The sequence below is a fragment of the Onychostoma macrolepis genome, chromosome 05 (assembly GCF_012432095.1).
Source record: "Onychostoma macrolepis isolate SWU-2019 chromosome 05, ASM1243209v1, whole genome shotgun sequence".
Taxonomy (NCBI): Eukaryota; Metazoa; Chordata; class Actinopteri; order Cypriniformes; family Cyprinidae; genus Onychostoma; species Onychostoma macrolepis.
Window position 1 is genome coordinate 23010901 of NC_081159.1, and position 21472 is coordinate 23032372.

At 38.6% G+C, this 21472-nt stretch overlaps 1 protein-coding gene across 1 annotated transcript in view; it reads right to left on the bottom strand.

Annotated features, from left to right (window-relative positions):
- The window catches only part of LOC131540602 (uncharacterized), a 24815-nt gene continuing 3343 nt past the window's right edge, over nt 1–21472 (bottom strand). Inside the window, 24 exon segments of the mRNA XM_058775626.1 lie at nt 1–1000; nt 1079–1157; nt 3792–3994; nt 4399–4559; nt 4827–5037; nt 5126–5244; nt 5247–5305; nt 8208–8400; nt 9166–9265; nt 9395–9484; nt 9553–9602; nt 9691–9797; nt 10230–10393; nt 10544–10720; nt 10876–10979; nt 11097–11208; nt 12786–12878; nt 13387–13509; nt 13598–13690; nt 14451–14560; nt 14639–14752; nt 17586–17774; nt 19048–19165; nt 19681–20090. Coding sequence (XP_058631609.1) covers nt 953–1000; nt 1079–1157; nt 3792–3994; nt 4399–4559; nt 4827–5037; nt 5126–5244; nt 5247–5305; nt 8208–8400; nt 9166–9265; nt 9395–9484; nt 9553–9602; nt 9691–9797; nt 10230–10393; nt 10544–10720; nt 10876–10979; nt 11097–11208; nt 12786–12878; nt 13387–13509; nt 13598–13690; nt 14451–14560; nt 14639–14752; nt 17586–17774; nt 19048–19144 — 2796 coding nt within the window. The 5' untranslated portion in view covers nt 19145–19165; nt 19681–20090 and the 3' untranslated portion in view covers nt 1–952.

Genomic DNA, 21472 nt, shown 5'->3' on the forward strand with positions numbered 1-21472 from the left:
TTCTTTACCACTCTACCAAATCAGCATATTAGAATGATTTCTGAAGGATCATGTGACACTGAAGACTGGAGTAATGATGCTGAAAATTCAGCTTTGCCTTCACATAAATAAATTACATTTTAAAATATATTAAAATTGAAAAGTTATTTTAAATTGTAACATTTCACAATATTACTGTTTTACTGTATTACGTTTGAATGGTAGCGTATGTGCATTAAATCAGCTGAAATACAGTAATTGTTGATGTAATTTACTTTAAAGCAAAAATAAGTCAATTTTTTTTTAAAGTCAATTTTAAGTATCCCTACATCTCTCTTATGGTCTTCTCCAGTTACACTGGCAGTTTGTGCACTTGTATTGCTTTATATTTCCCCCGTTTACAGGCTGTAAAACAGGACTCTAAATTTATGGAGATTGCCATTGTCCTCAAACCATCACATGTGCCTGTCATGTCCCCAGGTCAACCTGTGTTTTGCAGTGAGATCTGACTGCATGACAGCATCAGTCAGCACAGCTCTCTTGCTCTCATTTGCCTCCTGTATTTGGCAAATAAGCTTAATTTACGTTCATTACCTTTTCACACATTTGCAGCATAAGTTGGCCAAGTGACTTACTGGGTTGTATGCGATGACCTGGCCCACTTTTGCCATAGACATTAGCTTGACACACACATTTAAATAAGGGATGAAAAGGGACAGACACTGGGTATAAATAAAATTTTAATATTATACACAAAAAGGCCATAACTCAGCTGATATTACTGAAATAAAAGATAAATTTGATGAAAAGATAAGCTTCGATTACTGAAATAAAAGATAACTGATTTTTTTTTTTTTTATTATTAAATGTCATGTTAAAATGTTATGAGAAATGGTCATAAAATGGTGTAACATGTAAATGTGGAAATGGTCCTAATTTAAAACAGCCATATGTCTAGTTATATGATTGAAGTTTACACGTCTTCTTCCACAGGCTGACCTGATTTCAATTTTAAAATCACCTGGGAAATAAACAGAAAATGTAAATAAGAGAAAAATGTTCACCAATTAAAAAGGCGTGATTTTGATCATGTGCACACCTCTTTCAGCTGAGCGATTTCCTTGCTGTCTACGTTCCTCTGAGCATTGTTGGTGATGGCTTTCACTCGAGTTGCATAGCTGTAAGACATAAACTTATTTTAAAGTGTATATTATTGCTTATACCTTGAATAACAACTGAAAACACTCAGCACTTATGTTTTTTATTTTTTTATTTTTATTCAAAACATTCCCAAACGCATTAACTATCATGAATTATCTTGATTCTCACCTTTATAGATTATGTTAGTTGATCTAGTGGGCGATGGTCAAAGTAACCTAATAATGTAATCTATTAACTATGCATAAAAACCTGTCTGTTTACTTAATTAACAGATATGGGTGTCAAGCCATAAAAATATTTTAATATGACTGACTTTATATTTAATGTGAATTTAACATTGAAAGTTAATGTGAATAAAAACATTGTAAGTTAGGCTACTAATCATAACACTTTCATTGTACAGAAAGAGATCAAAGAACATTTTTACTGACAGTCTAGAGTTCAAGCACTCTCAAAAACCCCATTAAAATCACTGAAGCTGTTTACACTATGAAATGAATATCTTACTTACATATTCGTACACACATTTGCACTTTGTTGTTTCTGACAATAGAATTCGCCATAAAGAGATATTCAGTCAGCGAGCAAGTGAAGAAAACACCAGCATTTTTGCGATGACTCATCTGAACGCCTCTGATTGGTCATTGCATTCATAAGCTCAACAGAATCGTGCGTGATTGGTTATAATGCAGCGCTGTACAAACGCGTCTGTATCTGGCTCAGCACCAGCCAGCGAACGCATATTTGAATTAAGAAGCTGACGATATGACGCACGATCTAATCACGCCGGTGTGATTGTATTAAATATAGAAAATATTTGGCTATTTTTGTCTTTTGGAAGTCTTTTTGCATTCAAAATCCACTTGGCTTAAAAATCTGAGGGGGCACGCGCCCCCTCACTTTGAATGGGCATGACGCCTCTGCTGTTCACCCTCTCATCACAGGGCATCACAGGGATTCAACTTCACTGGTTTGAATCCTATCTCACTGGTAGGTCTTTCAAGGTGACCTGGAGAGGGGAGGTTTCCAAAGCACATCGACTGGTCACTGGAGTTCCTCAGGGATCAGTTCTTGGACCCCTCCTCTTCTCCATATACACTACATCACTGGGTCCCATCATACAGGCACATGGTTTCTCCTACCATTGCCATGCTGATGACACACAGCTCTATCTCTCATTTCAACCAGATGATCCAACAGTAGCTGCATGGATTTCAGACTGCCTGGAGGACTTTCAAAGACCACATTGCAAAAACTGCTCGATCTTGCAGGTTTATTCTGCACAACATCAGAAAGATCAGGCCCTTCCTAACGGAGCATGCTGCACAACTTCTTGTCCAGGCCCTTGTCATTTCTCGACTGGACTACTACAATGCTCTTCTGGCTGGACTTCCATCATCCACAATCAAACCTTTACAAATGATTCAAAATGCAGCGGCACGACTGGTCTTCAATGAACCCAAAAGGGCCCATGTCACACCTCTCTTTATCTCCATGCACTGGCTTCCGGTTCAAGTTCAAGACATTGATGCTTGCATATAGAACAGCCACAGGCTCAGCAACCTCCTACTTCCATTCACTTTTGAGAATCTACATCCCCTCCAGAAGTCTGAGATCTACGAGTGAGCGACGTCTTGTGGTACCAGCACAGAGAGGCAAAAAAATCACTTTCCAGAACTTTTTCATTCACCGTTCCTGGCTGTTGGAATGAACTTCCCACCCCTATCCGGAATGTTGAATACCTGACAATTTTCAAGCGACACCTGAAAACTCATCTCTTTCATCACCATTTGACGAAAAAAACAGCTTTCTCTTTCCTTAATCACTCCCCGTCTAGCTTGAACAATGCCTGAAACTTTGTATTGCAAGCACTTCCTGCATTTTGTCTCTTTGATGAATCGATTATTGTATTCCTCAATTGTAAGTCGCTTTGGATAAAAGCATCTGCTAAATGAATAAATGTAAATGTAAATGTAAACTTAAGTTTTAAAATGTATTAAGTAGCCTTTGTGTTCCAAAACTATAAATATGCTTGTGCGGTAACAAAAAAAAAATTATAAAGTTGCAAATTTAATCTGGAGTGTATTAACTTATGTAACTGATTTCTTCAATATTTTGAGTTCTGCTAACTTCTTAAGGTTTACTTTAAAAAAATATTATCAACCTTAATTTTCTTAAGTAGAAAAGGAATATTTAAAGGAATCGGGGCTCTTTTCAACAGTCAAGTTACATTTATTTATACAGCACTTTATAAAATACAGATTTTATACAATTTGGAAAATGTTGTCAAAATATTTCAGCTCAGTTTAGTTCAGTGTTGTTTTAGTTCAATTCAGTAACTATAAATGTTGCAAGGTTCATCAATTATATATGAAACAAGTGCAATTCAGCTCTACAGGAGGCAATACGGTCATTATTCAGCTCAGTTTAGTTCAATAACAGTGTCAGTGTTGAAAAGTGTTGCTCTCGGTTTTTGTTTTCATCTGATGTCAGTGCAGTTAAATTGAATATATCACTGAATATTAATTGTCTTTTAAACCCCAGCGGTGCAAGACAACAGTAAAAGGTGGGATAGAGCAGCCTCATGCTGCCATTACATGTAACTTAGGTGACTGTGCACATAAGGTTCAGGCAAGGTACTTGGTTCTCACATGAGTGAGGTGAGAGTTTCATCCAGGTTGCAGTCAGAGGGAGAGATGTTGAGAAACATGAGGGTCTTGGCATTGCCACCCAGTGAGTCCTGCATGAGCTGGGTCAGCTTGTTGTTACGGTAGGGCACGTGAGGCTGCTCCATTGACAGAGCTGAAATTACATCTCCAAGGGCACTCAGCGATTTGTTAATAGAGTTTGCCTCCTGGGGAAAAACATACACAAGACTTGGGACAAACAGATTGTTGTGAGAGGTGTTAGAAAAATCCAAGACAAAAGTTGAGGGTGAAAAGATTCTGGACTAAAAGTGGGGGAGAATAAAAGTGAATAATTAAGAAAGTGTCTTTGCCTTAGCAAAATATTAAGGATGTTAAAATAGCAGAAACACTTTTCAAAGTAAAAATTTTAAATGATAAAACAACAGTCAAGAAGACAAGAAGCATTTGGACACTTTCTGATTGTCAGACTTTGTGAACATCTTAATAATCTTTGCAAAAGTGATGCAAGAGCATTTTGATGCTCAGGTGCACTTGAAGCCAACATGAAGTGTCCAAATACTTTCTGGGACCACTTTAAGTCAGATTTTATATTTTATTTGGTCCAAACAACCTTCAGCTGGTCATCTTTGGCGCCAGTTTTTGCTGCTCGTTCACTTCCTGCCAGGTCCACCAGACTGAGCTTCCCGAAACTCACGCTCCCATTGGTCAGATTCCGGCTCTCAATCATGATGCCAATGATCAGGTGAGAGCGGGAGCTCTCTACATTCATCTCTACAAAGAGATATCATAAAAAAAAAAAAAAGTACAACTTGCTCTAAATCTGCATTGTTTGAGGAAGACGCTTATATATAATATGACTCTTTCATTCAGGCCCGTTCTCAGACACATCACACAGTTAAACTCAAGGGCCTCCTTTGTTATAAAGTTGGCTTCAGTGCCGGGTCATCATGTTCTTACCATGCATTCATACTGAGTGTAACTAAAGCAATTAATCCAAACCATTTAGCTCGGGTCTTTTAAAGTTTCATTAGCACATACTTGTGGCCGCAATGTGGCGGTTTGCACAGCCCTGCTCAAATAATGCAAAGAGTTCGCCAGCGCTGGTGGCCTCTTTTGTCTCTGCTCCCTGGGTGAACACAAGCCCCTTTCTGTCCCTCTTAATTTCGATTCGCTTGCTGAAAGCTTCAGCAGGGCTCACAAAGAGATCCTGTAGGCGGTCATTGTACAGCTCCAGCATGTAGGCTGAAACCTGAGGACAGGCAAAAAAAGAAGAAAAAAAAGAAGTTTAATGACCATTGTACATCAGCACAGCTCAAGAAACACATACTAATGTGTACCTTAAATTCAAATTTAGACTCATTATCCTGGATGATCTCAAAGATCTTGGTGAATGTCCTTGGAATGATTCCTGGGTTCCTCCGATCTCTGTCTCCAACCATTGTGAAGGTTTTCCCGAACCCGTATGGCCATATGCAAAAATGCATACGTTAAATCCATCAATCGCACACTGAATTAGCCTAGGAAAAATTTGTATCTTAGCATCTTGGGGAAATCTGCCCAAATGTCACATTTTGTATATTTTAAAGAAATAGTTCTCTAAAAATTACATTTTGTTATCATTTAATCATTCTCATGTTGTTAGGATCCTGTCCTCACTGTTTTGTCAGTCTTGTCTCTGTTTCATGTTTCTATGTTTGTTTTGTGTCTGAGCACATGGCTCTGTCTTTGTTGTTGTCTGCCATGTGCTCCTCCTGTCCTGCCTCCTTGTTACCTGTTACCATGCCCCCTTGGTTAGTCTTTGTGGAGTCCTCGTTTGTCTGAGTGTTGTCACCTGCCCCTCATGTCTCTGATCTCGTTTGTCTGAGTGTTGTCACCTGCCCCTCATGTCTCTGATCTCGTTTGTCTGAGTGTTGTCACCTGTTCCTTGTGTTCTCTTCTCCTTTATCTTGTTCTCCCATTTCCTCTTGTGTTGCCAGTTTGCTGTGTTATTGTCTCCATGTGTGCTAGTTAGTCTAATCTTTTGTAAACTGAGAATTCCCTGCCAAGTTGCTTGTCTCATGTCAGCCCCCAGTCCCGTCCTGAAGTCATCTCCCAGACATATAAGTCAGTCCCAGTTATTTCTGAGTCTGTTGAATCAACCTAAACTTTCCCAGAGATCGTCAATAGCGCTGCTGACACTCTATTCCAGCCAAGCTCACTCCAGTCACTCCAGATCCAGTCAAGCCCGCTCCAGTCACTCCGGAGCCAGTCAAACCTGTTCCAGTCACTCCAGAGCCAGGCATGACCACTCCAGTCATCCTTGAGCCAGTTAAGCCCACTCTAGTCACTCCGGAGCCAGTCAATCCCGTTTCAGTCACTCCGGAGCCAGTTAATTTCGCTCCAGTCATTTCCAAGACGGCCAAGTTAGCAGCTATCCAGTCAGTTCCAGTCAAGTCTATGCCAGAGTCATCTTCTGTCATCCCTTAATCAGTCACCTTCACTACCATTATCCAGGAACAAGTTGTCAACCACAGTCATCACTCGGTCTAAGAGGTGTCTGGTGCAAACTTCAGAGTCAATCAAGTCAAACTGTCTTCCCAGAGTCAACTGAGTGCTCTCCTGTTATTCAAGAATCAGTCAAGTCTAATGTTGTCCCTCAGTCCCTAAGGTCTGTTCCTGACTTGTAACATTCTGCCGGGCCAATTCCTGTCTCCACTGAGACTACCAAGATCACTACCTCTCCGCCTGTGTTGGCCAAGTTAGCTACAGATACTACAGAGGTGCTCAACTACGCAGTTTCTATCCGTCGGAAGAGGAAGAGAACGGCCCGTGCTGTGCAGTCTAATGCCCTTACTGTTAGATCCACTGAAGCCTTGTCTTTGAATCCTGTCTTGTCCACAGAATGTGTTCCCGTCAGTCATGTCAAGACTAAGAATGTTCCTGTCAGTCATGTCCACAGAGGCTCTTCCTAAGCTGGCTGCTTTTCCAGTTGCGTCCACGGATGCCATTCCTGCTAGTCAAGTCAAAGAATGTTCCTGTTAGTCAAGTTATGGCCACAGAGGTCATCCCTGAACAGCACACTCTCACTGTGTTGGCCACGAAAGTTTTTCCTGCGGCTCTCATTCAGCCCGTTATGGTCAAGGAGGCCATCTCTGAGTTTCCTGCTGATCCTGTTGTGCCCCTGGAGGCTGTTCCTGAGCAGCCTGCTCTCAGCATTTTGGCCGTGGAGGCCATTCCAGAGGCTCTCATTCAGTCCGTTATGGCCATGGAGGCCATCTCCGAGCACCCCGCTCTCCCAGTCACAGCCATGGAGGCTGGTCCCAAGCAGCTTGTCACGGCTGCTGAGGCTTTTTCTGAATCTTTTGCCAGCCTACTCGGGTCCACAAGAGAGATTCACGCCACCCTTACTATGGCACCAAGTATGAAATTCCTGAAGAGGAGCCCCCTGAGTCCGCTATGGTGGAGGTTATTCCCAAGCCCGCTCCAGAGAGCGCAGTTCCCGAGTCCGCTCCAGCTCCAGTCCCAGAGCCCATTCCGGTGTCAGCTCCAGCCCCAGAGCCCGCTCCTGAGAGAGCAGCCGCAGTGTCGACTCCTGCCCCTGAGTACAGGGTCCTGCCCCATGGGCACTCTAGAGTTAAGTCCTATGTCCGTCCATGAAGCTAAGGAGGACATCTCCGCAGTTCAAGTGAACGCTCCCAAGACTGCCCCTATCAGTCAGACCAGTTAAGCCAGTCCTTGCACCTAGAGGCACTCCCAGTTGAGCTCCCATCCCTCCCTTCCCACCCTCATTCATTCATTCATTCATTGCCAGCCATGAACCGTCTGCCTGGTTCGGTTCCCACCCGCCCCTCCCCCTCCCTCTGTTTCCTGGCTGCCTTGGATTGCCAAGTTTTGTCTGAGACATTGCGAGTGTGGAGTGGCTGGAGAGTGGTGAGGAGTGTCAGGCCACTGCTGCTCCATCCTGGACTGGACTCTGTGGCCGTTCACTCAGGCCTGCCTGTCTACAAGTCGCTCACTGCCTATTGTTTGGACTGTTTAATGAAGTAATTTGTTCTGTTGAATACTGAAGGAAATTCTAAATGTAGGTCTTCGCTCTTTTTAAAAACTATTATAAATTAAGCCTCTGAAACGAAGAATATAGCAGACATGTCACATGGGCCAATATTATTATACTTTTTATAGTGTGTTGTTTTTTTTGTAATTTTGGAACTTGACAGCCCCAGTCCTCATTCACTTCTATTATTGAAAAAAGACCCAAGGATATTCTTCACAAATTCACTTTTTGTGTTCCACAGAAGAAAGCCATTCAGGTTTGGAGCAACATGAGAGTGAGTAAATGATGACAGAGTTAAATTTGAGTGAGCTATTCCTTTCATTTCCATGTTTAGTACAGTTAATTTTTCATCAAAATGAATGGAAATGTTTGGGCATCACACTTACCCACTGGATTCCGTGAAGACCTCCTCCTGTGTGCACTCTGGGTTGAAGATCTTGTCAAATTGAAACTCACGAGGTCCTCGAGGGGTCTCCAGGATCACAGAGTAGTCATCAAGACAAACGACGATGGTGTGACCTCTTTTAGCCTGCTCCGCACGAGTCAATGGCCTTATTCGACAGAATACTCTGATTTTACCTGTACAAGACCAAACTTCAAAGTCAGAGACAGCCTGTTTGATAACTGACTTATAGTGAAATAGTGCACCATCTATTTCACTATAAGTCTACACCATCACCACCACCATCAAAGATTTTTTAATTTTTTTTTCAATATAATTTTTTTTTTTTTTCCACTTGTAGACAAAATCTTGAAAGATTTGTATTACTGTTTCAACACTGATAATAATAAGAGCATCAAATCATGTGACACTGAAGGCTGGCGTAATGGCTGCTAAAAATTCAGCTTTATCATCACAGGAATAAATTATATTTTAAAACATATTAAAATAGAAACATAATATTTCACTGTATTATGTTTTCTCTATATTTTTTATCAAATTAAATGAAGCCTTGGTGAGCATGAGAGACTTTTACCAAAACATTAAAAATCTCTATCGACCCCGAATTTTGAATGGTACTGTGCATATCAAGAATATTCTTCATTCAAGGTTGGAGGATCATTAAAAACTTTACATGGTTAAAAAGTGCCTGTAGCTGGTTGTCAAGTTTTTTATTTATTTTATTTTTTGCCATTCATCTGTTTGAACACAACTATTAAATATAAAAAACAATGTCTGGGAAAGCAGTCAAGGGTCTTGGAGATATTTTGCCCAAAACCGCAGAATAAATATTACAAATCCACAAAAGGGATTTTCCAGTTCATGTTGTATCTGGAAACAGTTCCTATTTAAGAACCATTTTTATGTTTTCAGTCAAACTGTATGAGTGTGATATACTATGCCTTTCATGTCCTCCACCATGTTGTAGTACTTTTTCTTCAAGGTTCTTTCAGTTGTGTAGTTTTCAATAATCTTCTTGTTTTCATCTTTGATTTGTTTCAACTAGAAAAACAGACAAGGAATATGAGGCCATAAATTGCAAAACAAGAAAAACTGACAATGACATTTTAGAGAGTCTAATATTAGTTTAGACTATACACTGAAAGATATGTTTTTCTTGGCTGTCGTCACCTCAGCTTGCAGTAACAACAGCTGCTGCCCCACACTTTTATCAGTTTCAGAATTTAAGATTACATTTTTTCGGAAATCCTCCTCAAATTTCTAAAAAGAGAAAATAATCGTCAGTATGGAGTGAGAATGAGTGCAGAATAAAAGTGTGTGTGCCGTACTCTGACTCTTTCATCCAGCTCTGCTGTCCATACCTCAGTCGTGTCAGTCTCTAAGAATAACACAGAAAGAAATCAATATATAAGCATTCATAAAGAGACTACTATTCATTTACACAGTTATCAATTTATCATATTTACCAATGACAGTGGGGTTAACCCCTGCTCTGATGCACTCCAAAGCCACCTGCGTGACCTCATGATGGCGTAATCTGGCCTGTGAACCGTCCCCAACCTGTGGCTCCACCCTGAGTTATCATGTGCAATTCAGTTAGCAGATGCTTATGTTCAAAGTTTGATAGTTTTAAACTCTAGTGCTGTAAAACGATTATTCGCATCCAAAATAAAAGTTTTTGTTTACAAATATATGTGTGTGTGTATTGTGTATATTTATTATGTACATATCAATACACACACATGCATGTATATATTTAAGAAAAATACGGCAAGTTTATACATGGAAAATATTTATATATTATATCAATTATATGAATATAAACATATACATGGAAATATTTTCAAAATATATACTATATGTGTGTGTATTTATATATACATAATAAATATACACACATATATTTTGTAAACAAAAACTTTTATTTTGGATGCGATTAATCACGATTAATCGTTTGACAGCACTACTATATTCTGACTCTTTAGAAACCATGCCATGATCCCACATTTTCTGCTGTGCTTCCTCTTGTTCCTCGTGGCTCTTCTGGCTGGACTCTTCCACAGTTAGGTCAAAACTTTCTTTAATCTCTGCCAGAATTTTTTGGTTGTCTTCTGCCATTTGGTCAAACTGCTGTTGAGCGTCTGTTAGCTCACCATAAACATGATGAGCCTGGAATAAACAATGCAAGAAAGCTGTTTTGTTCAGAAATATGACTGTGTCAATTCATGTTTGCTATCACTGTGTGCAATTCATGTTGCGGAACAAAAACACAGAAGTGTCTTTAAGTAATGTTTTCAAACTTATTTTTACTCAATATACCTGTTGTATAACAGCACTGAGAAGGCGAGCATATGCTGACTGTTCCACAGGATCTGTCACACTCTCTTGTCCTTCGATGAGCATTGAGATCTCTTGCTCCCTCTTCAAGAGGTTATCCTTCAAAATCTCCAGCCGAGCTTGAGCTCCATCTAGTGGTACATCTGCATCACTGCTGTCCTGTTGGCAGAGATAGCAGAGTTCAGTCTCACATTGCCTTACATCAATAAAAATCAATGCCTGGTAAATACTACAACATGTCCTGCTTGCAGGGAATCTTTCAGAACAAAGACATTCTTCAGAGCTGGAAGTGATGTTTTTATTGATTTTCCTACCTTTTCATCAGATGTATTTTCTGGTTCTTTCTTCTCCTGAATGGCCTCAAGCATCTCCTGAACCTTCCCCATCTCTGCTCTGGCCAAATGCAGCTCCTGCAGTGCTGTTAAACAGACAGAGACTCAAATACCTTCACCTATTCTGAGTTTTCATTCACATCTTAACATTTGTCTTTTTAATCTTGTAAACAGCATAAAATATTAACCTATACAGCTCTTACTTGATGCCTGGTGGTTGTGAAGGAGGTCCAGTCGGGAGGAGAACAATTCCATCATCTTGTTCTGCAAGTTTCCATTGATGCTTTTAGTCTCTCTCTCTCTCTCTCTCTCTGTCTATATACAGTATACACAACACACAAACAGTATATGTATGTATGTATGTATACAGTGGGTACGGAAAGTATTCAGACCCCATTACATTTTTCACTCTTTGTTATATTGCAGCCATTTGCTAAAATCATTTAAGTTCTTTTTTTTTTCTCATTAATGTACACACAGCAACCCATATTGACAGAAAAACAGAATTGTTGACATTTTTGCAGATTTATTAAAAAAGAAAAACTGAAATATCACATGGTTCTAAGTATTCAGACCCTTTGCTCAGTATTTAGTAGAAGCACCCTTTTGATCTAATACAGCCATGAGTCTTTTTGGGAAAGATGCAACAAGTTTTTCACACCTGGATTTGGGGATCCTCTGCCATTCCTCCTTGCAGATCCTCTCCAGTTCTGTCAGGTTGGATGGTAAACGTTGGTGGACAGCCATTTTTAGGTCTCTCCAGAGATGCTCAATTGGGTTTAAGTCTGAGGTCCTGAGCACTCTGGAGAAGGTTTTCATCCAGGATATCCCTGTACTTGGCCGCATTCATCTTTCCCTCGATTGCAACCAGTCGTCCTGTCCCTGCAGCTGAAAAACACCCCCACAGCATGATGCTGCCACCACCATGCTTCACTGTTGGGACTGTATTGGACAGGTGATGAGCAGTGCCTGGTTTTCTCCACACATACCGCTTAGAATTAAGGCCAAAAAGTTCTATCTTGGTCTCATCAGACCAGAGAATCTTATTCAGGTGTTTTAGCAAACTCTATGCGGGCTTTCATGTGTCTTGCACTGAGGAGAGGCTTCCGTTGGGCCACTCTGCCATAAAGCCCCGACTGGTGTAGGGCTGCAGTGATGGTTGACTTTCTACAACTTTCTCCCATCTCCCGACTGCATCTCTAGAGCTCAGCCACAGTGATCTTTTGGTTCTTCTTTGCCTCTCTCACCAAGGCTCTTCTCCCCCGATAGCTCAGTTTGGCCGGACGGCCAGCTCTAGGAAGGGTTCTGGTCGTCCCAAACGTCTTCCATTTAAGGATTATGGAGGCCACTGTGCTCTTAGGAACCTTAAGTGCAGCAGACATTTTTTTGTAACCTTGGCCAGATCTGTACCTTGCCACAATTCTGTCTCTGAGCTCTTCAGGCAGTTCCTTTGACCTCATGATTCTCATTTGCTCTGACATGCACTGTGAGCTGTAAGGTCTTATATAGACAGGTGTGTGGCTTTCCTAATCAAGTCCAATCAGTATAATCAAACACAGCTGGACTCAAATGAAGGTGTAGAACCATCTCAAGGATGATCAGAAGAAATGGACAGCACCTGAGTTAAATATATAAGTGTCACAGCAAAGGGTCTGAATACTTAGGACCATGTGATATTTCAGTTTTTCTTTTTTTAATAAATCTGCAAAAATGTCAACAATTCTGTGTTTTTCTGTCAATATGGGGTGCTGTGTGTACATTAATGAGGAAAAAAAAAAAACTTAAATGATTTTAGCAAATGGCTGCAATATAACAAAGAGTGAAAAATTTAAGGGGGTCTGAATACTTTCCGTACCCACTGTATGTGTGGGTGTGTTACTACAATCTGATACCTTTTCTTGATCCCATGAGGCCAAGTCTTTTTGGTTCCTCTCCTGAAGAACTTTGTGTTGCCCCTCAAGTTTTCCATTTAGATCCTCTAGAGTCTGATCCCGGGAAAATGAAATATTACGTAGCAATAGCAATATGACATAGTAATTAAAGGGATAGTAAAATTGTTGTTTTTGTTTTCTTTACACACAAAAAGCTTCATAAAATGAAGGTTGAACCACTGATGTCACATGGACTATTTTAACAACGTTCTTACTTCCTTTCTGTGCCTTGAATGTGGTAGTAGCCTACCCTTGCTGTCTATAGAGGGTCAGAGAGCTCTCGAATTTCATAAAAAATATCTTAATTCGTGTTTTGAAAATGAACAAGATTTTACGGGTTTGGAACAACATGAGGGTGAGTAAATAATGACAGAATTTTCATTTTTGGGTGAATTGTCCTTTTAAGGCAATAGACAAAAATGTTATACTATACATGTCACTAAGATTACATCATGTGTTTCGGGTTAAGCCCTGAATTAGCAATTACCTGTACTGTGTTCAAGCCCATGAGAATTTGGGAAATGAAGGAAGTAAAACCAATTTGATGATGCTTGTGACTCACCTTGACCTTCTCCTCCCAGTATGCGTTTTTTCTGGCCACCTTTTCCTGGTAAATTTCTAGGATTCTCTTCAGGGTGTTAAGCTTATATTGATAATGTGTCCTCATTCTAAGAGCTGTTTTTCCCTACACACATAAATATACTTAAGCATGCATAAAATCACAATATAGTTGTTGTTTGTCTGACTGAACGATCAGTAAACAAGCATATCACCTGATTCTCTCGTGATGCTATGAGAAAGTTCTCCTCCAGTTCTTGAATCATCTCCTGATGTCTGCTCTTCATTGAGATCATATCATCTCTTATCTGTTGGTATTTTAACAGTCACATAGGCAACTAAAATACATAGTGGCTGTTTTATTTTTCAAGTTTCTTTATGATAAATATTAAATAGTTTAAAATTAAAGCTTTTATTGAAGAAAAAGCCACTTAGTGAGTCTTTTTAACCCACACTATTACTTGTGTAAAAGTGAATCATTATGGCCACTTTAATAAATTGAATTATAGTACTGGATTATGTCTAGTATAATATTAAAGTAACAAATTTATGGTTTGGTGTTGATGAAGAGGCACTTGAGCCTTACTAATAAAGGTACCTACGTCAAAAAGTTGCGAAACGCTGTTATACGTAGTTGCCTGCATACTAAATTTCTTAAATGAGTACCTTCTTTAATGCTATAACAGCTCTACATTGGGCAAGTGGAACAAAAATGACTCAAGGTGTGTACTGGAACCTGTTGAGATTTGTCTTTTTGAGAACTAGTATAAATTCTGGGTTTTGAGTTTTTCAAGAATGTGTGGTCATGAATGGGCCTTGAAGAACCAACAACACATGACATCAGATGAGGCGTCTCATCCCCACCCTATGGCCCCGGGACAACAGGGGAGTGACGGACATGTGACTAGTGCAAGAAGCAAACCAAAACTCTTGGATAACAAAAATAATGCATTCTTGAACCAAAACATTCTGGCTTAGGTTACATTTGATGGATGAATCTATTCATAAATACAACAAGAAAACAATGCAGAGTGCACAATAGTCCATGAAGGAGTGATATCTACATACTTGGGTTATGCATAGCTTGGCAGAGTCATATGGGATAAACATCTTGACATCCATTGGAGCCTCATCTTCAGGATGTCTTACACTTGCACTCACAGAAGACACATTGGGTGCTGTGATTAAAATCGCATGGAAATAAATACTTTTTGATCAGGATTTAAGTATGCCCAATCTCCACTGGCAGGACCTACCTTTGCCACTGCGTTTCGGACCACGGTGCCGGTCTGCGCCGATCCAGCACTTGAACGCATTCCATTTGAGTCTACCTTTCCTCCTCAGCCATGAGACCTCACATTTAGCTGCACCTTCAAATATTAACATGCAGTTACAGTGACATTTAACTCTTCAGGCTCTGTTGGGGAGTCTGGAGCTTATTTTACACAGCCTTGATGAGCACTTTCTCTACATGGGGGATAGATCAGTGACAGTCTATTGTCTAGTATTGATTTGCTAAACAACAGGGTGCAGTAAATGTACAGTAGCAAGGTTAATTAGCTAGACTGGTAATTGTCAAATGCACACACATATCCAATTAAACAATACCATTCAAGTATAGAAATTTATTAAATAATTTGTTTATACATTTTTATTATTCATTTTAAATATTAATTATATACAGTGGTGTGAAAAAGTGTTGGCCCCCTTCCTGATTTTTTTTTTTTTGCATGTTTGTCACACTTTAATGTTTCAGATCATCAAACAAATTTAAATATTAATCAAAGATAACACAAGTAAACACAACATGCAGTTTTTAAATGAAGTTTTTTTATTATGAAGGGAAAACAAAATCCAAACCCACATGGCCCTGTGTGAAAAAGTGCTTGCCCCCTGAACCTAATAACTGGTTGTGCCACCCTTTGCAGCAACAACTGCAATCAAGCGTTTGCAATAACTGGCAATGAGTCTGTTACAGTGCTGTGGAGGAATTTTGGCCCAGTCTTCTTTGCAGAATTGTTTTAATTCAGCCACATTGGAGGGTTTTCGAGCATGAATTGACTGTTTAAGGTCATGCCACAGCATTTCAATCGGATTTAAGTCCAGACTTTGATTTGGCCACTCCAAAACCTTAATTTTGTTTTTCTTGAGACATTCAGAGGTGGACTTGCTGCTGTGTTTGGAATCATTGTCCTGCTGCAGAACCCAAGTTCGCTTCAGCTTGAGGTCACAAACTGATGGCTGGACATTCTCCTTCAGGATTTTCTGATAGAGTGCAGAATTCATGGTTCCATCAATTATGGCAAGTCATCCAGGTTCTGAAGCTGCAAAGCAGCCCCAGACCATCACACTACCACCACCATGTTTGACTGTTGGTATGATGTTCTTTTTATGAAATGCTGTGTTGGTTTTTCGCCAGATGTAACGGGACACACACCTTCCAAAAAGTTCAACTTTTGTCGCATCAGTCCACAGAATATTTGCCCAAAATCTTGGGGATAATCAAGATGGTCAGCTGTGGCTTTTGCCTTGGAACTCTCCCATGGATGCTGTTTTTGCCCAGTCTCTTTCTTATTGTTGAATCATGAACACTGACCTTGATTGAGGCAAGTGAGGCCTGCAGTTCTTTAGATGTTGTTCTGGGTTCTTTTAAGACCTCCTGGATGAGTCGTCATTACGCTCTTGGAGTAATTTTGGTAGGCCGGCCACTCCTGGGAAGGTTCACCACTGTTCCAAGTTTTCTCCATTTGTGGATAATGGCTCTGACCATGGTTTGCTGGAGTCCCAAAGCCTTAGAAATGGCTTTATAACCCTTTCCAGACTGATACCTGTAAACTATTTTGTTTCTCATCTGTTTATGAATTTCTTAAGATCGCAGAATGATGTGTTGCTCTTTAAACATGCTTTACTTTGTCAGACAGGTTCTATTTAAGTGATTTCTTGATTCAACAGGTCTGGCAGTAATCAGGCCTGGGTTTGGCTACTGAAATTTAACTCAGATTTCTAAAATAATGTGGTTAATCACAGTTCTTTCATGATTTAATAGGAGGGGGCAAGCACTTTTTCACACAGGGCCATGTGGGTTTGGATTTTGTTTTATTATTATTTCCCTTCATAATAAAAAACTTCATTTAAAAACTGCATGTTGTGTTTACTTGTGTTATCTTTGATTAATATTTAAATTTGTTTGATGATCTGAAACATTAAAGTGTGACAAACATGCAAAAAATTTAAAAATCAGGAAGGGGGCCAACACTTTTTCACACCACTGTATATATAATTTTTACAATTGTACATGTTTTACATATACATTACAAATACATATACATTATTTTAGTTTTTAATTATTATTTATTTATTTAAAACTAAATTAACAGATTTAAGGTTTAAGTGAGAACTTAAGTGAGAGTTGAGAACAAATTAATTACTGTATGAACTTTATTAAATAAACAATTACATAACTATCGTAATATTTCCACAATAAACCTTTTAAATTAGCTAAACATGTCTGTACATGACAAAACACATTCTTATTTATACCTTGGGTTTGTCCACCCAAAAATGAAAATTCTGTCATCAACTACTCACCCTTCTGTCATTCCAAACCTGTATAATTTTTCTTTTGTCTGTGGAACACAAAGGAAAATATTTTGAAGAATGTTGGTAACCAAGCAGTTTTGAGTTCCATCGACTTCCATGCGTAGTATTTTTTGTCAACTATTGAAGTCAGTGGTACCCAAAACTATTTGGTTACCAACATCATTCAAAATATCTTCTTTTGTTTTACACAAAAAAAAAGAAGGTTTGGAGTAAATGATGAAAGACATTTTATTTTTCGGTAGACTATCCCTTAAAGTACTCAAATACAGAGATTATTTTCACTTTTTATGCAGTTTCTTCTTGTAACATTTTCAGTGGCATAAACATCATGTTGAAACGCTTGTTCCAGATGTGCTCGCTTAAAAGACAAAAAAGAAAAACGTAAATGAATCAAACATTTTTTAAAGAAGATGGTTAATGTGCATTTTTAATGTTTTAAAATTAAGTTTATAAAATTAGGTTAAAAATTTTAATTAGATAAATTATTTTAGATAGGTAGTTAGATTAATTAGGCGTTGGTTTAAATGTTAAGCAAATATTAGACAATATTTAGAGTTTAGGCTATATTTAGATTCTGGGAGGTAACAGGAACATTCAACCCACCTCTATCTTTATCCTGGTCTAGAAGTGTATTATGGATGTTACATGGTCTACGCCACTGAACCTCTTCTCTCAGATCAGGAACACTGCCTGGCAGTTCCTCTGATGACACAATGGGATGAGAAAGTACCACTCGTGTGGAGACCACTGGATCATCCTGATATCGAGAAAGGTCAGTAGTCTCCCAGGCATCTAGATATAGTGAAAGAAAACACTGTGTTTTAGCCTGATATTAGAAATATTAGATGTTCATAGCCATCATGGTGTGGTTTTGAATCCTCTCATTAAGTAATATTTAATACAGTTTTTCTACTAAAATCACCCCATTAACAGGGACAACAGCACATTGATAAAGACTACTGAGTACTTAAGGAAAAATAGGCCTATATATCAGAGGCGTATCCTCCGAAGAGGCAAGAGAGTGCCTCCTCAAAAAATTGGATACTAAAAAAAAAATTTGAAGTACAAATCCCCCACCCCCCAACAAATATTACAAAATATGACAATAAAGTGTAAATCACTTGATTTTCTAAAGAAACACTGTCCAACAGCGACACCAATGGGTACAGCGGGAGTCAGTGTCTGTCATACCTCCCCTGAGCCCATTGGGTTTTTACAGACTCCTATGCGGTAGGTTTAGTAGAAGGTAATTGAGACTGAATGGGAAAAGATCATGTGTGAGGAGGCAATGCCTCCATCGTGATATGATTGGATATGACTAGATATGATCGGCTGTGATTTGTTCATGCAATAAATTCCACTTCTTGTGTTCGTGCGCGTTCCGCATTCGCGAATCAGTCTGAATGAACAATATAATAGTGTTAATGAGAAGACTAATTTAAAAAGAGTTGGTAAAAACTTCACACACTTAGATATAACCACTTTTTTACGTCTAAATAAGTATATGAAATTGCCTAAAAGCATGATCTGTGGGAGTTGGTTTCACATGATCTGAGTGAGTAATCGGCTTGGTGAAATTTAAAGTAAATCTCTGTGTCTGTGACCAATATTTACTGAGCTTTGATGACTGATGATTCGAAAAATTAAAAAACAGTTAAAAGTTAACTATTAAAAAGAATAGCTGAACATAAATTCTTAATAAAATATATATTTTAAATTGTTATTGCCTTGAGTTATTATTTTGGAATAAATGTAAAATGCTTAACAAACACTAACTTGATGAGATTCATACTTGGCTTTAATAAATAGAATGTTGATTACATTTTAACCAAGAAAATAAATTTGCCTTACATAAATTGACATCAATTGACATAAATTTACATTTGATTTGAAAAAAAAAAAAGGAAAACTGTTAGGACTTTGCCTCCTTATTTCAGAACACACACATATATATATATATATATATATATATATATAGTCTGAGAGTCTGATAACACAAAACTCAAGTGATGTATTAAGATGAACGGAAGGCGTAGGCACTTGTGTGAATGTGATATTTACTTACGTTGTTTTGCTGCTGGGGCAACAGTATGGTTACGTAACTTCCTGCCCATAAAGTTCAAAGACATGGACACATTTTCAGCTCCAGAATTGACATACATGATGCCAGAGTGGTCGTATCTCTGTTTTGTTTAGAAATGATACAAAGCACACATGTCACAATGATACATTGCAACACTGTTTGCAGGCTACACTCAGATGTGGCTGTACATGACACCAGCAGGATTCCTTCACACACACAAACATGCAAACTGAGCAATGCTATTCAATAAGATACATGCAACTTAAATAATACTGTAGCTTTTTTCACAACAAATTTTAGGAATTGTCTCTATATTCCCCATCCATCTGAATATATATTTAATAGAACAGTAAAATCATCCCCCAGTGTATTTGATCTTCATAGCATTTTGCTAGCACAGGTTAACCAGGAGGATTAAGCAGTGAGGGTGTGAAGACTCTTTTCACTATATAAACAAGAGCTGCCTCTGGCTATAACACAGACAGAAAAAAAAAAAACAACTTACATTGAATACATTTTGGTGAATCAGTCAGATAAACATTAACATAATCAGTAAAATCATCACTATCGGCTTTACGAATCAGCTCAAAAGAATCAGTAAATCAGAGGGATTACCTGGATTCAGGATGACACTTGACTGCGGTTAGCTGCAGGAAGACCTGGTTGGCAAACATAATAGAGAAAAACTGGAAAGATACTTGTTTTTGTGAGGAACCAAACTCTCAACGCTTGTTAAATATTAACCTCAGTGGATGAGGTTTCAGGTGGGATTAGTTTGCTTGAATGGCCGACACAAGCTGCAGACTGTCATCAGGTTTCCAATGTGTGAGATAGAGATTGTAACTAGATCTAGACAGGTCTATCTCTCTACTACAATGCTAATGGAAAATCTGCATTGTGATCATCCATCAGGTTTGTGAATTACTATCTTCCCTTAATAATTTACTACATATTTTTCATAAATTGAGAACCATGTGATTGGACATCATGTTCTCATGACCTTCCTGGTATCTGTCTCCACGCACCTGCATTGTAAAAAAAAAAAAGAGTAAAAAATATAGGAAAAGAATAGCAGCTGAAATACAGTATGCATATATGATATATGCATAAAGAAAATAATGCAGAAATTTCTGAAAATGCCTCTTTTTTACTATATACAGTCATGGCCAAAAATATCAGCACCCTTGGTAAATATGATCAAAGAAGGCTGTGAAAATTAATCTGCATTGTTAATCCTTTTGATCTTTTAATTTAAAAATTCATTGGATAATAAGAATTTAAAATGGGGGGAAATATCATTATGAAATAAATGTTTTTCTCAAATACACGTTGGACACAATTATTGGCATCCCTAGAAATTCTTATGAGTAAAATATCTCTGAAGTATATTCCCATTCATATTCACAATTTTGAGCACTCCAGGGTAATTATGAACATGAAATTATCCAGCCATGGCTTCCTGTTTCACAGAAATATAAATAGGAGGGAAAACAAAGTTCAAATTCCCTTAATCATCCATCACAATGAGAAAAAACAAAGAATATATTTCTGATGTGCAGCAAAAGATAATTGAGCTTCACAAATTAGTGAAGTGGCTTTAAGAAAATAGCTGGAGCAGTGAAAATTCCTATTTCCACCATTATGGCAATAATTAAGAATTTCCAATCAACATAAAATGTTATGAAACTGCCTGGAAGAGAACGTGTGTCTATATCGTCCTAATGCACAGTGAGGAGGAGAATTTGAGTGGCTAAAGACTCTCCAAGGATCACAGCTGGAGAATTGCAGAAAATAGTTGAGTCTTGAGGTCAGAAAACCTTTAAAAAAAATTTTTGTAAAACAGCAGCTACATCACCACATGTTGTTTGGGAGGGTTTCAAGAAAAATTCTCCTAGCTCATCCAAAAACAAACTCCAGCATATTCAGTTATCAGACACGACTAGAACTTCAAACGGCACTGGCTTCTATGGTCAGATGAAACTAAAAAATGAGCTTTTTAGCAACAAACACTCAAGATTGGTTTGGTGAACACAGGGATAAAAAGTACCCCATGTGTACAATGAAATATACTGCTGTATTTTTGATGTTGTGGGCCTATATTTCTGCTGGAGGTCCTGGACATCTTGTTTAGACACATGGCATCATGGATTCTATCAAATACCAACAGATACAATAATCCAAACACAAACCTCAAAAACAACACAAAAATGCGTCACTGAGCACAAAACCAAGCTTCTGCTGGCCATTCCAGTCCTCTGACCTGAACCCAATAGAAAATGAGTGGTGAACTGAAGAGAAGCAGCACCAACATGGAGCTGGGAATCTAAAGGGTCTGGAGTGATTCTGGATGAAGGAATGGTCTCTGATCTTGTCAGGTGTTCTCTAACCTCATCAGGCATTATAGGAG